The sequence below is a fragment of the Necator americanus genome, chromosome IV (genome assembly GCF_031761385.1).
Source record: "Necator americanus strain Aroian chromosome IV, whole genome shotgun sequence".
Classification (NCBI taxonomy): Eukaryota; Metazoa; Nematoda; class Chromadorea; order Rhabditida; family Ancylostomatidae; genus Necator; species Necator americanus.
In genome coordinates, this window is record NC_087374.1 from 25,063,609 (window position 1) to 25,078,541 (window position 14,933).

Genomic DNA, 14,933 nt, shown 5'->3' on the forward strand with positions numbered 1-14,933 from the left:
GCCAAACAGGCCCTTCACCCCTCCGCGGTCGATTAATTGCTGCCAGACTCATCTGGGAGGATAAAACCATTTACTTCACCCATCAGCTAGCCATCGACTCCCTTTTCCCTCTCGGCAAGTCATTATTTAGACAAGTGTTCGTAAACCTCAAACTATTCTGAATTGATATGAATGCGTTGGGACATCTCAAGGGGACTGATTAACGCAGACATCTCATCCTTTCACCTTTTGGTTATCTATCGAACCAATGTCCTCATTCTCGCCCACAAGTCTGGGACAAGCGGCTGGAGGGACGAAGAACTTGGTTGGTCTTGGACGTTATCGAATCAACAAACACGAGAACTTAACGGTGGGATTTTATCTCTTTTTTTTGTTTTTTCGACTCAGCTTCAGCTGAACACAATCTATTTACAGTTAGGAAGCCTTTTGGAGGAAATTAGAAAGCGCATGGGGTGGGGCCTGTTACTAAGGTAAGAGTAGTTACTGCGCCATGTATTATGTGATATTATTGAGTTCAAAGAAAAAATGTGCATGCAAAACCAAAAGAAAAACCAACGCATCAATGTGCGAAATAGGAGTTGTAGACTGGATTAAAATCAATGTTTGAAGGGATTACGAATATCTTCACCATATTCACGCAGATATTTACGCATTTTCATTCTAACAGATAATCTGTCGTCCACTACTTAATCATTTATGATAACACGACCCACTGGTGGGTCGCTTGCATCTTGGTACGTGGGACAGTACGTAATTGCGTACGTAATCCTATTAGTGTGCAAGATGTGTCGTTGTAATGCGAACAAAATTGTATTTGAAGTTCCAGCTTCGAATTCAGGGCCAGCTGCTTGTTGGCACTAAATATTTCGTTGAATATTCTGCTAAATATTTTACTCTCATAACTCTGAAGACTCTCATAACTTCAGAGAGGCAGAGCTAGTCGAGATAAGCGTGGAGTTCGATAGAAGAGCCACTACCATAGAAGAACGTCCAGCAGGGTATCTTTCGCCAAAATTATCACAACAAATTCTTTCGGTAGATCAGCTGATATGACGCTACAAAGAGATACATAGACTTAGGGAAGTCCGACGAGGAAAATACAGGTTAGGCACAAATTGACAGAGACTCCAGAGATTTTTCAAAGAGCCCAAGGCGTGACTTTCGAAGATCCGGAGCCCCTCTTCTGAAACAGGTCTTTGTCTTGAAAGTGGCCATAGCTACGGTATTGGCCAAAACTCGATTGCCAAACGGCTTATATAGGTTTCCTCTCCTGAAAATTACTGAATCGTCTCGAAACTTGCACCAGACCTGTCGTTTGGGATTAGAAGCTCATCCGAAAAATAGGTTTACTTAGCTTTTGAGGATTAGTATTATTTTCTTAAGACTGAAAATGTTCCTTTTCAATTTTTTGAGAAGAATTTTAGTTCATTTTTTGTATTTTTGTGTTTTTCTGCAACATTTTTTATCTTGTGTTTTTTATTGTACGCCACATGTCAAATGAACCCCTAAAATTCATTCTGCGAGAGATCGATCACGGAATCAGAAAAGTCGACTCAGCAAAACTGCTTCACGTTTCTAGAGCTCCTCTTTTCTGAAGGAAATGTTAGCATATGGAGCAGTTGGACCAATGCCGATATACCCCTGTTGAACCATTAACGAATACAGCCAGATGTCTGCTTCGAGTCATTGTCTTCCTGGAAGATAAATCCTCTGCTAATAAATTGGAAAGCAAATAGCCGCATTGTTGTTTTTAAGATATCTTCATAGCTGAATCTATCCAATTGTTCATGAATTTGACAAAGAGATCCGATCTTGTGGCTACTGAACCAACCCCAATCATTTGTACTTGAAATTTTACCGTGTATAGCACCTATTAAGTCTAGTTTTCTGTCAGCCGCAGCAGGGCTATTGACTTGATTGATGCTTAGCCCAGATAGCAAGAACAAATGACAGAACAAATGCCAATTGTCAGGTCATTAAGATTCTGGTAAAGTCGGACTTCAGGCTTTTATTGGTGTTCGCTTCTTCACTGATCAATAAGAAATAACAGTAAAGACATTTTTGTAAAATTAGAATTGTTTTTTTTATCAACGCTCTCTTCAATTTTTTTACCCGAGAATTTAAGCATAGATGTAAGATTTTATGGTTTTTCCCTAAGCACGTCAGTTCTATATTTGGAGAATAATCAAACTTGATTTTACATCTATGTTTCTCTCAAATCTCCACAATTTGGAAACATCTTTCGAAGTATGAGATTCTCCTCCGTTCTCAACTATTAGCAAACAATGATGTGCTAACATGAAATGATGTGAATATCACCATCGTAGTGATAAAAATAACGTTTTCCGTCAGATCTTGTAACTGTTGGCTACTATGTATTGTGTTTGATCAGCCGTTCGCAAGTGTGTTCCTCTTTTTGAAGAAAGGATGTTAGCAGCATCAGGAGACATGCTGGGAAGTAGAAATGCGAAGGGACCATAGAAAGCAATTCTACCACGTTGGGGCTCCCGCGCACCATTCCAACACAGTGGAACCCGTCTCTCCCCATTCTATAGTTTTCTGGCACAGTCGCACCATTTCGACCCAGTGGATTCCCTCCCACCCCATTTTACAGCTATCTGGCTCCGCGGCACGAATTCGATGCCGCAGGAACCGTCTCACCCAATTTTACCGCGTTGAGGCTCCAGCGCACCAAACTGACGTTATGGTATCCGTCTCCCACTCTTTTTGGAATTTCTTGACTGAGACACACACATACAGAGACGCACACACGACAGAATAAGCTCGTTAACATATAACATGATAGTTTGCAAATTTTGAAGTATACATTCACATAGAAGTTTATTTACCCTCACTAAGTATGACTTGAACAAACTTGCCTTATCAAGGTCAACATACATGGCCACATGGCTTTAGACAATGGTGAAAAGGTAGAGTGCTCGCTTATCAGGTGCATGGCAATGATTCACCTCACCGGTGCAAATTTTTGCATCATTGTGGAGTATTCTCGTGACACACAGACAAACGCACATACACACGCAGACTAAACGCGTCATTAAGTAGCATGATATTCAGTGTCCTCTTAAAAATCCCACCGAATAAGTATACTTAGTCCGAGTTCCTATACCTAAATCTTAAGAAAAAGCTCTCCTAGATTTCGCTGCCGTTTTATGTCGTTTTTTTGAGGCAATTCAGATTGAGAACTTTTTAGGCCAACATACTGCCACTTTGGATGCTCCAGCATTTTAAATCTAGACGATAAGTTTCATTCACATATATATTGCAGAAGATGTAAATTCGTGCGGCAATTTTACACTTATCGCTGAAAACGAGCAGAATGGGCGCTACAACTTTAGCATAATGCTCAAGCTAATATATAACATCTGACTTAAACGCCCTTATGCATGAATACGTACTGCATGTACATTACAATCCACACATAGGACATTTCTTCTCAGCATAAGTGCAGCGTATTTAGTTTAGAATTAATTTGGTATAGGTTTCCACTCAAGTGTTGAGAATGTTGCTTCTCAAAATTCGTCCACCTAGATAAAATATCCTCTAGGGCTTGGACGAAAACGACCCCTCAAGATTATTTACGGAGGAAGGTTACTGCAACTTTGAAGTGCAATGGTAAGTGTAAACAATCTCAAACAACATGTGGCTGAGATATCATAGCGGTGTACCTCATTTGCTAATGAAACACCGTTGACAGTAGTTTGAAAGAATTGTTCAATGGAGTCGGAATGTCCAACGCCTTACAATTCAATATACGTTCCCGTAAAGGTTAGCTATCTCTTCTAACACCTTTCGGCGACAAAAAGTACATTTTAGAGAAGAGACATAGTCTGTTGTAAGCACGGAACACCATGCGAAATTGCACAAAATCAAAAGGAAGGGGAACTTAATGGCAAGTCAATAGAAGTGAGAATTTAGGCTCACTTTAGCAGTCAAATTTAGGTGAAGATAACGTGTCCGATCAGTACGTCAACTTGGTCGACACAAAAAAAGATGCTAAGAAATCCAGAGACGAAGTGATCCAGTCATTAGCTGCAAAACTGAGGTTTGTAAGATGATAATTGAACTAGATTTCAAGAGGTATGATAAAGAGTGTTCAAAGAGCTGTGTCGAAATGGTGCAACAGTGGTAGTTGTTGAACAACGTCTTCATATACCGCGTATTAACCGTTGACCAACGCTAAAGGTACATTATTGGTTTCTAAGTTGTCAAATGTACCTCGTGGTCGACAAAAGTTAGTGTGAAGTACAGATCGTATTCAATTCTCTGCTACGCTCGGTGTGGCAAATAACAATAGTCTGCAATGTTTTGTTCTGCCTTCAAATTCTTTCTGTTTGAAGATATCATAAATGTCGACAGAACTACATGAAGAAGACGTGAAGAGAGTCTCTGCCAGCCCACAGAGAATAACTCATAAAATATCACAACGGACGACCGATCTCGTCTATGATAAGATCCATAAATGATTTCAGGTTTCTCGGTTGTGTTAAGTTTTTTCACATGTAGGTATATTCAGGCATAAAATAGGAATTAAAGAGCTGGAAAAGTCCATGTATAACCCTCTTGTAATCATTTATTCAGAATGACATGAAGTGCGAACACCATGCCCAACCAAAGCTGTCAGAGGATATTATATTATACAGTGCACTAGTACATTAACGTCTCGAATACAGACTTTTCAGAGATCTTTCCTCCTCCCAAACGTTCCTTCTGCCTAATGTCACAAAATTTTTCTATTTTCAAGAAGTTTTTCAGCGGCCTCTGAAATGCGGATCAATATTATCTTGTGCGATTTCGAGATATGCTCAGGTAATGTGTCATGAAGGTCTAAGAAGAATGGTCTTAAGAAACCAAACAGTGTTTGAAGAGAGAGAAGAAATGGGCACGCGCCTTTGTTTTTTGCAAGGCCGAACGCTTGGTGGGCATTCACCTTGAAGGCCTTACCATCGTCCAGGGGATAATCGCCATTCTCAATTTTGGCAACCAACATCGTACACGTTCTGTAGAAGACACCTTACCTCTTTCACTAGAGAGATCTAAAGAGATACATGGCGCGTTCCCAGGTGGTGGATAGGAGGCTAATCGAGAACCAAAAGCGAATTTGTACCTGCCCTTAGACTCCGGCGGATTCATGGAATGGACTTCCTATTTCTGCTGGGCCAGGATCGGCCCACAATACTAATGTATCCCGCACGTCGGTTCGGCCAAGAGCTTGCAATCAAGTGACTGGGAGGTGCAGGAAAGGCGGTTTGGAGTCGTCTCCACCAAATAAGCTCCACTCGTTCACTCCCAACGTTCTCTGAAAAAAACTGGGTCCAGGGGCCTGCAACTTGCCCATGGGCTTTAAATTTATATGCATGACACAAAGAGAGTTTCCCGAGGAAAGCCCGGTAACACCAGGAAGGACGGAGTTGCAGGAGTCATGTGGGCTACCAAAACGGAAAAGGGCTACAACGACGATTTATACTTACAACGCACATACGCTTGCATCGGAAGCGGCGATACGATGCTACCCAGTTAGCGCCGTGTTTGACACTGGAGAAGAAAGAACTGTTCTTGGGAACATGCGACAGTAGAGGAGTTGGTGGAATTGGTGTCCTCGTCAACAGGAATATAGCAATGAACATCTCAACACTCTTTCGAATAACCTACAACCCCGATTCGAACGTTTACCGATGAGAAGATGTGGTCCAACGTCAGCTTTGACAATCTTCGTCGCTTACTCTCCATCATCAAATCACGAAGAGAAAGAAGTAGTAGCTTTCTATATAAACCTGGGGAAGTTCTACAGAGAAAATCATACCTTCTACAAGGTTATAATTGTTGATTTCGTCGCCAAAATTTGCCCCAGAACGACGCCCAAAGAACTTCACATCGGAACCTACGGTCTTCAATGGTATGAGCAGGGAGAGACACTTTCCAAGTTCATCATGACGACTAAGATCATCCATGAGTATTCGCAATTCCAGAAGCACTCCTCTCTACCTTCAACGTGGGAATCTCTCGATGGAGGGTATCATAATGAACCACATCATCATCAGTGAAAGGTTTTGCCTGATGAATGTTCCTTTTTTCTTCCTTTTTTTCTTTTTTTTCTTTTTTTCGTTCCTGAACAATAGAAACGGTGACGTTGTTGTTGTATTTGAAGGGAGACCCACAAGACGGCAGCTATCGCACAATCTGCCTACTTTCTGTCATCTGCAAACACTTCACGAAAGTGATCCTAAACAGGATAGAAAAAACAGATGGAGGACAGCCATGCGAGCAACTAGGATTTCGATTCAGCACGACTGACCACATACACACCACTTCAAAAGTCATAGAATTGTCGCGATAGTTCTAGATGCTTTGTCTCACTTTCATCCAACTGAAGAAATCCTTTGACTCAGTTGACAACCAAGGCGTCCTTACTCCATATATAAGAATACTTAAGAATACCTCGTGAGATATATAACTACACGAGCAAAAATTTACCCATTGTACAACGAAGTCACGAATGACCTAAAGAGAAGGATTTGTCAGGGTGAGACAATCTCACCCAGAATATTCAGTGCCATTCTCAAGAATGCGATGCGAGGATTAGAGCGGAATAACATTGGACATTACACCATCTTTGTTTCGTAGATGACACCGTTCTGATGAAATCAAGCATCAATCAGACCGGACGGATCCTGGTCGAATTTGATTAAACGTGTAGAAAAATCAGTCACCCACTGAACCTGGGCAAGGCGATGTTCATGAGGAAAGGATGGATTTCTGATGCCCCATGCACGCTCAACGGAACGAACATCCGAATCCTTCAGCCATGTATATCTAGGTCGGGAAATCAACATGATGAATGAATGACCTGACCTCCGAGCTGGGCAGGCAGAACTTGCGTCTCCATGCTCACCTATCCAATACCACCGCTCTTTCTTCAGAAAAAATGGCAGGAAGAAAATGTGATCAGCGTCATAGAATTGAAGGTGTGATGCTAGGAGTATCCCACTTTACGCATGGTGAATGATGGCATTTTAAATTCACTCCTACGTCACCGATCGATCAGAGACGCTGTCGCATATGTCAAAGAAAGCAAAATCAGGTGGGCCGGACGTGTGATGCATTTTAACGACAATCGTTGGACCAGAGCCATAAGCGACGGCATACCATGCGACATTAAGCGCACAGTAACACCGCCGACCCGGTGGTCCGACTCATTAACGAAATCCTTCAAAATAAAATCGATGAACAACAGGACCACAGGATACAATGGTGACACCCTTGCCGTTTATTTAGACTATGTTTTCGTGGGCCTTCAAGAATTGCGCTAGAGTATGGAGTTCAAAGGTGGGTTCGGCCTGCCATACTAGCATTTTTGGAGCAAACTGACGTATGACAGTGAGTGTGGTGAAAGTGTTTATAAAGGGTACACTTCTGTGCTCCAACTGAACCACAACCCGTGTGAACAACGCAGGAAATGTCAAGGAAATTGGAAGAAACATGACGATCTAAGCACAATTAACGCCTCAACTAAATGATGTAGCGGTTCCCTTACAAATTAGAATGAGACGAAGTGAACCAATACTACTTGTTGAACTTGACGAAGTGAACCAGTACTAGTTGGAGGAACAGTCACTTTTAATCCTTGGTTGTTAATCATGTCTTGTTGATGTATTGCGACAGAGAGGAGTTTTAAACTGCGCGTACTGAGGAGCATACTGGGAGGGGAGGGGGTATTTTTGGGAGAAATGAGAGGGCTCTAAGGTCGTCTGAATATTCTAACAACCTAATAGTAAGTCGAAAAGATAACGAACATAGGCGAGATGATAACACCAAAATATTTTGAGAGAATAAAGCAGTGGTGTTGTTACTGATATAACTTATAGTCACACTGCGTGCCGTTTGTGTGATGTAATAACGCTAACCCTGGGTGCGGCGCATAGTAGTTAGGCTGATATAAAAGCTGTTGCAACTGTGACAAAATCTTACAAGATTATCTTGAATTTTGAAAAACCGGTATCAGAGCTCTTTCATGAAATATAGAGAGATTGCGGAAAAATAAATAAAGTACTCTCTTCATCTTCTAAAGAAGTAACAGCATTTGTGCATGCATAGAAACTAGAAAAAGGGTCGAAGGCTTGAGAAGACCGGAAGATGAATAGCTCGACATGCTTTTCTCAGAACCGTATATAAGAGAACGATGCAGACAAGAGGTAGAATAAAATGCATAGAAAAAAGTTGTCGGTATAGCATTTGGTAATAGAGTAACAGCATCAGTGATCCTACAAACACGCACTACTTGATTGCAAACGTGAATCACACTGACCAGTACTTTTGAAGTCGACAAACCAATCTCACCCTGCTAGCAAATGTTCCTTGAGGTTTAAAAGTTGTCTCTACGGAGTTAGCTCCCAACACAAATCTCTTGGTACACGTATTCTCTTTTTGATAGACATGCAAAATCGTACACAGCAAAGACAGAAAAGAGTTGAGTTTCTCCACTGAAAATTTTCTATAGCGCTGAAGAAGTGGTAGTGAGTTAGTTCAAGATCCGCAATGTTTCCAGTTCTTTTTTCTGTATGGTTATTTTCCAAACAGAATAAACAGGACAGCTTTTTCCTTACTCATACATCTCTTAGTATCCCGGAAAAGAAACATTGACTTTTCTTATGAGAAAGGTAGCAGTCGACTGGTTCCACTTGTTAGAGAAGCCCTTTCTTCAAGACACGTACCCGTAGCAGGTATGCACGTAGCGTCACCTCTGGCAGGGAATTCATCAGGAATTAGAAGAGTTACTATTAAAATCCATTGAGAACAACGTTAGGGTATTGCTAATCGGAGGGTTGAATGTCTTGGTCCGATTTCAGGCTAGAGACGGTTGGTTGAGGATTTGATTTTTAAGTAAGGTGTACAAATGGGAAAATATTGACGAATAGCGAAAAATGAATGAAATTAAAGTATTAGCAGTGCGTCGCTCTCCAGCAAGGTTAGATTCTGCACACGAATTTAGAGTGTTTTACATACATCACTTAGCACATCAATAGACGAATGGTAGCAAAGGCATGAGTACTCGAATATCGCAATTTCGTTCATCTTTTTCCCTCCATTTCCGTCCCACGAAAATACGAAAAAGAATTTGAGTTAGTAGTTATGTACATTGAAGATAATACGTTCTTCAAGCTTTGGTAACTAAACCTATTACGAGGATTGAACGTTGTACTTATTTACTCCGCCGTTTTGCCGGTAGGAAAAGCGAAGAAGATGTGCAAAGTTGTCACAGTGCAATGACCGAGTTTCCTTTCCAGTATAGGGTTGAACTAGAGTTAGATGTTGATTGCTGTTTATTACAAATATGCGTAAAACGCCGACGGTGCTTTCCTGCCGCGATTTTATAGGTTTTTTTCTTTGGACTTTCGCCTCAAATATGCGACTTCTAGGAATAATAATATGAATAAATTCCAAAAAAAATTATCTATTGAGGGTATTTGAGGTGCGCTGATTGCAGAAATTGCAAGTATAGTTCGAGGGGGAAGTTCCGCTCATCTCTCCCTGAATCACTGCAAACAGCCGCCTCCAGAATGCTGTTTTGTACGATAGCGTCCCTTCCTATCGGTGCAGTCCGAATTGATTTTCGACGAATCGCAGGGCGGAGGCGGAGGAAGGGTGGCCCGCCGCAATAGGAGGCATCGTACAAAACAGCATTCTGGAGGCGGCTGTTTGCAGTGATTCAGGGAGAGATGAGCGAAACCACCCCGGTCTCGATAATCTATGACCCCGTATTTATACGGATACTCCACCTGAAATCCGTACCATCCCAGATTCGTGGTATGATATTTTAAATGGGCGAATAGTAGTGGGATATTTAAAGAATACCTGCGGTTTGAATATCAAATGTCTTCTGTGGGTACACTTCTTGCTCCCATTAACACCAATATTTCAAAAATAAAGTGTTTCCAGCGCGAGCGAAAACAAGCGAAACCGCTGGTTTGACTTCAAGTAAGGAGAAGTTCTTACTTCTCCACCGCACAGAAGAAAACGATTTTAGATATTGACTTAGGTAGATTGAGATTATTTCAGATCGCTATTTTAATGTTTAGAGAACTTGAAAATAAGGACCCTAGACGTAAAGAAAAGAGGAGGAGCAGACATCGAAGAGCAAGAGAAGAGCGCAGAAGAGAAGAAGAAAGAGTTAAGAAAAGGGAAGAAGAGATAGAAGAAGGCGAACAAAGCAGACATGAAGACGTGTTTGTGGTAAAAGATGATAAAAAATCCGGAAGAGGGAAGCAGGAGTCGTCGAAGAAACGGTTAGAAGGAGAAGAGCGGAGAGATGAAAGTAGCTCTAAGAGGAGTAAGGAAGATAGAGACGACAAAGGGAAAAGGAAGAGGGACTTGGATATTTCGAGGAGACGGGAGGAAGGTTCAAGAAGGAAGGACGATGAGAGACGAAGCGATAGCGAAAGTAGCTCGCGGAAGGTTAGAAAACAGCACAAGAGGGACGAACACGCACACGTACGCCTCGAGGAACGGTCTCCTCCTCGTTCACCAACTGCAAGGTACCAGCATTGAAAACGCTTTTGCATGTGTTCTTTTGTTGTTTGTAGGTCTTAGGTAGATTTTCTTTCCTCGGATGCTTGGATGCTGTCTTCCTTAATTTCTAAAGTAAACGGCCAATGTTCCACGCTAAAAAGTGGGACTTCAGTGGAATGTCCTAGAAAATGTTGACCATAAGAACAGTGATTTACGGGACTAGCCGATGTGTAGTCACTGTCTTTATCCTCCCAGACCAGTGTGGTACCAATTTATGGACCCCGGAGGAGTGAAAAGCTTGGTGAGCAGTAGGACATATTCGAACCTCCGATCGATCGAGGGTACAGCTGATCCTCTTCCGCTGACTGCGCCACACCTGCTGAGGTAGAGAAAAGAGAAGGCCTTCCATTTTGCAAATCAATACGAACAGTATTGAGAGAGAGAGTCAAAGCCTTGTAGTATGATAATCGTTTCTATGCAGAAAATTCTTCCATATTTGCCCAACACACCGTAATGAGAGACATGCAAAATAAAGAGGATCGACCAGCAGTGCATCCTCAAGAGAAAGAGGTTAATAAAAGGAGCAAGTCATGTCTTTTGTGTAGAAGGGAATTACACTGTATAAATACAAGCGAATTTCATGAGTTCTCCAGACTACAGAAAAAAGACCAGAAAAAGGAGAAGTATCTGCATCTTTGTCTAGAGGCGTTACGATCTGAGTTTCCAAAGAACAAAACAATACAAGCCGAAGTGTATTCAACATTGTTTATTGACACAGAAATTTTAGTTAAAACCCATTCAGAGCAATTTGTTGGGTGCGTACTTAACGCGGTACGAAATGCCGATTCCCAGTGTGAATATATTATCCATAATAAACTCAAATAATTCCAGTAATCACTTCAGACACAGCAGACCACGAAATTGCGAGGCTTATCACGAACGCCGGAGGGACAGCGTTAGTGGCCCATTAATTATCTGCTCGCTCATCGAAGCGGAAGTCAGAAGGTGCGTTCGCACACGCACTTTTTGACACGTTGTTAGGTGCCTCGTAGGGAGACTCAGTGTGAAAAAAAGTCGTTTCTCATCTCGTTCTTCTGAATGACTTACCTGACTTGACTTAATCGGCGGACTGATGTCATCGCCTGACGCGATTACCCGCATCTTCACCGAGATGCGTCGTCCTTGAACATTGCTCTGCCCAACATTCTCGATCTCCTGGGAGAGCTTGAACGGAATCGATCTATTCGTCGCTGTTCCATATCCTGCAAAACCTTACGTCTCGCCTGAACTGCCTATCCACGCTGAGTATCCTTGGGTTCTCTTTCATTACCTCAGTCCAGAACTTCCGCTTTCGGCCAGGTTGTCTCTTCGAGCTTGAATCCAACAGACTTTTCAAAATTCGCTGAACAAGGCGATCTGCTTTTCTCTTCATTACGTGAACAAAAAAGGGAAGACGATTCTCTGTATCCACTTTCGATGGCGGTGCAAGATGTTGATATCTTCCACATTTTATCCGACGGTACCCCACATCGACTTTCGAAGATGTCTACAAGATGTTCTTGAGCATAACGCGATCATGCGTCGATCCGTGCCTGGTGTCCTGAGCATAACAGCCGTGGTTCCTCGACAGCGGTAGCCTCTTTTCCGCTCGCCTAAGTACCTCATATTCAGTATTCACCTCGGAAAGATTACGTGATAATACTGTGACGTTGATCGTAAAAAGGCCTAATAAGACAGCGCTATTGTTCCCTCGACATTTGCCGTCTATTAGCTACTTGGGTTCGGAACTACCACTTCCATGAAGACGAATCCAACATCCGAGTAGATAGCAGCTTTGAAGCCAATCCTGCACACTTCTTTGAGAAGAATTTTGAACCGCAGCAAAATATCATTTTAAGGAAATCTCTGCCTGAAAAGTCACGAGCCCAGCAAGGAAAAACCAAGAAATTCGAGTATGTTCTGTACTAAGCACAGTACTAGTATTCTTTACGTACATTATCTGAGCTAGAACGTGCAAAAAATAATTTGCAGTAGCAAGTCTTCGTCCGACTTCAGCCCGTCTGTAAGCCGCGGATTGGTCTGTGATCTTGATGTGAGCCAGAGCACAAAAAATAGGAGAAAGCGCGAGCGAAGAGAGAAGCGGAGAAGAGAAAGACGTGAACATAGGGAAGCTCATGCCGATGATCGGCAGATGTTTGAGGTACTTTATATTAGTTGATAAAACAATGGCCAAACATATGGGTCGGCTTCAGTCCATTCGAAACATAATGCCTCGCGAAGATGAAGCCGCACATGTAAAGAGGTCGGACGAGGAGAAAGAGAAGCACGTTCAAGGATCTTCTGCATTTCAGCACCAACAACCTTTGAACGGTACTGCGAAGTGAGTTAGCCAAGAACATTGCGCTTCCGTTTCCATGACGAACGTCTGTGTTCAGAAGCGTTTATATCGGTGTGTGCAATTTTGCAAAAGCAGAGGAGCAGGTGGAAAAGAGATCGGACTTCCGCGTCTATCATCAGGTACATATTCTTGTGGCCTGAAACTAAGCTCTAGAACTTCCTCGTGAGGTGTCCTTTTTTCAGCTGGCTCATCGCCCTCTTCTTGATGATTTGGAACAAGAACTTCCGCTTATTGTTGTTTATAAAACCGCTAATGGTTCATTTAGGTACAAATAAATTAGTGCTAGTCAAAATCCTCAGGAAAAACAAGAGTCGTTTAATAAGATCCTCAGGAAAAACAAGAGTCGTTTAATGAGACCACGCAGAAGCACATTAACTCCCTTCTGCATTTTCATGATTTTTTATTAGTGAACGTGGTCTACTTACATGTGAGTACCTTTCACATACTGATTCAGACACTATCCTATCCGTCGTCGGAAAGTTGGATCATCTTCTTACTACTATGTAGACTACGGTGATCCAAAAGTTCAAGCACATGCTTCTCTTGATCATCTCGTACGGTATTATCAGGTAAGGTGAGCAACGAAGGGTTGTAGACATCTACATGCTGAGTAAAAGTGTGTTGCAGATTAATGCTCAGCGGCATCCAAACAATCGACAGTATGCAGATCAATTCCCATGGTGGGAAGTTCATCTATGAGCACCCGGACGTCCCGTAGTAGAAGATAAAAATTAACTGATCAAGAGTTCACCTGATATTGTCTGTCTCCGTTTTCGTGCCAACTCATTATTTTGTGCTTCGTATTAATGCCTCATGCATTATGGTGCATAAAGATTGTGGTTTTGTCATCGTTACAATGCAGCGACCGGATATCAAGATGCCGGGACGGATGTCACAAGATAATCCTTCCCAACAACAATCCTTCACAGTGTTGTTCCGCGTTTAGCACGTCACGCATCGGGATTACGTGCCCTTTAACCAGACCATAAATGTCTTGGCAATTAAACAAGATCTAAAAGAGAAGTGCAGAAAATACCGGTTCGAGATCAAGGATAAAGGATAAGGTACACGGTGTTTATGATATTCTTACAGGAATGCGCTTACGCGTCCGACTTCAATTTAGAAATCGTTTGTTTATGAATTTATTTTTTATGTTGGCCTGTGCAATGAATTGCGGGACTAGCAAATGAATCAAGTCAGTTTCCCCGATGATGGAATGTTGCCCGCAGCTGACATTGGCGCAATTCAATTCAATTCTGCGTGCCGTTGGGTTTCTAGATGGTACGCCAGTATAGTTCCGTTCTGACCGATCCATGAAAGTTCCGGATTTCCGACGTTCCATCTAAAGAGCAAATATTTACAAAGAAGATTTGCGTTCTACATATCGACAGACTGTGCGGAAACGGCCGCTGAAAAGGTTTTGCATTTTCCTCGATGAGGGGAGTCAGTGTTTTTGTCATTCCCGACAAGTCTGGTACCAATTTATCGACGCTGAAGAGATGAAAGGCTTGGCACTAAAGCGGATTCGAACCTACGATCGATCGTGCAACAACAACCGGACCTTTTAGCGACTGCGCTACACTCGCCTTTTAGCATATCAAGATCTGTTCAATGTTTTAAAAATGAAATTTTGAATACATTTCTCCAAGCGCTCAGAAGGAGACACGTTCTTATTTTCTGTCTATATTTCCAGCTTTAGTATATTGCTCTAAAAAAATTTCCGAAGTCCAACACTTACGATTCAAGAGCTGCTCGCTTTCTATGATACAACTGAGCTTTCATCATGTCACACCCCTCACACTCAGTGAAGCGTTAATAGTAGTAAAATTGGGAGAGGGGAAAGAAATTTGTGGTAGTCGCTATTTTTCAACAAAGTAGTGAGTGAATGACTCTTTGCTCAGTGGAAAAAAAAGATATTTTAAAGAGTCCAGGCTTCTTATCAAGTATCCACAACGTCCCGGAAGAAGACTTCAAAAAATACTTTCTGAATGGATGGCATGGCGATGCTCAT

The 14,933-nt window shown here is 42.1% G+C and overlaps 2 protein-coding genes across 4 annotated transcripts; both read left to right on the plus strand.

The window, feature by feature from the left end:
* Positions 1-3,735: 3,735 nt before the first annotated feature.
* Positions 3,736-13,621, plus strand: RB195_002617 (uncharacterized protein; the record flags this gene model as incomplete). 3 transcript variants are annotated; one of them, XM_064199965.1, is made up of 11 exons in its annotated part: positions 3,736-3,786; positions 3,835-3,910; positions 3,961-4,063; positions 10,095-10,550; positions 12,423-12,476; positions 12,556-12,724; positions 12,777-12,904; positions 12,960-13,041; positions 13,105-13,187; positions 13,377-13,491; positions 13,550-13,621. In XM_064199965.1, 11 exons carry the CDS (start codon positions 3,736-3,738, stop codon positions 13,619-13,621), a joined length of 1,389 nt encoding a protein of 462 aa, XP_064055844.1. The 3 variants fall into 3 exon arrangements, with proteins under 3 accessions (XP_064055844.1, XP_064055845.1, XP_064055847.1); XM_064199964.1 differs by lacking the exons at positions 3,736-3,786; positions 3,835-3,910; positions 3,961-4,063 and having other exon boundaries at positions 10,087-10,550; XM_064199963.1 differs by lacking the exons at positions 10,095-10,550; positions 12,423-12,476; positions 12,556-12,724; ... (3 more) ...; positions 13,377-13,491; positions 13,550-13,621 and adding an exon at positions 4,121-4,157.
* RB195_002618 (uncharacterized protein) lies at positions 5,694-6,062 on the plus strand (the record flags this gene model as incomplete). Its single annotated transcript, XM_064199966.1, has 1 exon — positions 5,694-6,062. The coding sequence occupies one exon, from the start codon at positions 5,694-5,696 to the stop codon at positions 6,060-6,062; it is 369 nt and encodes a 122-aa protein (XP_064055846.1).
* Positions 13,622-14,933: the final 1,312 nt, after the last annotated feature.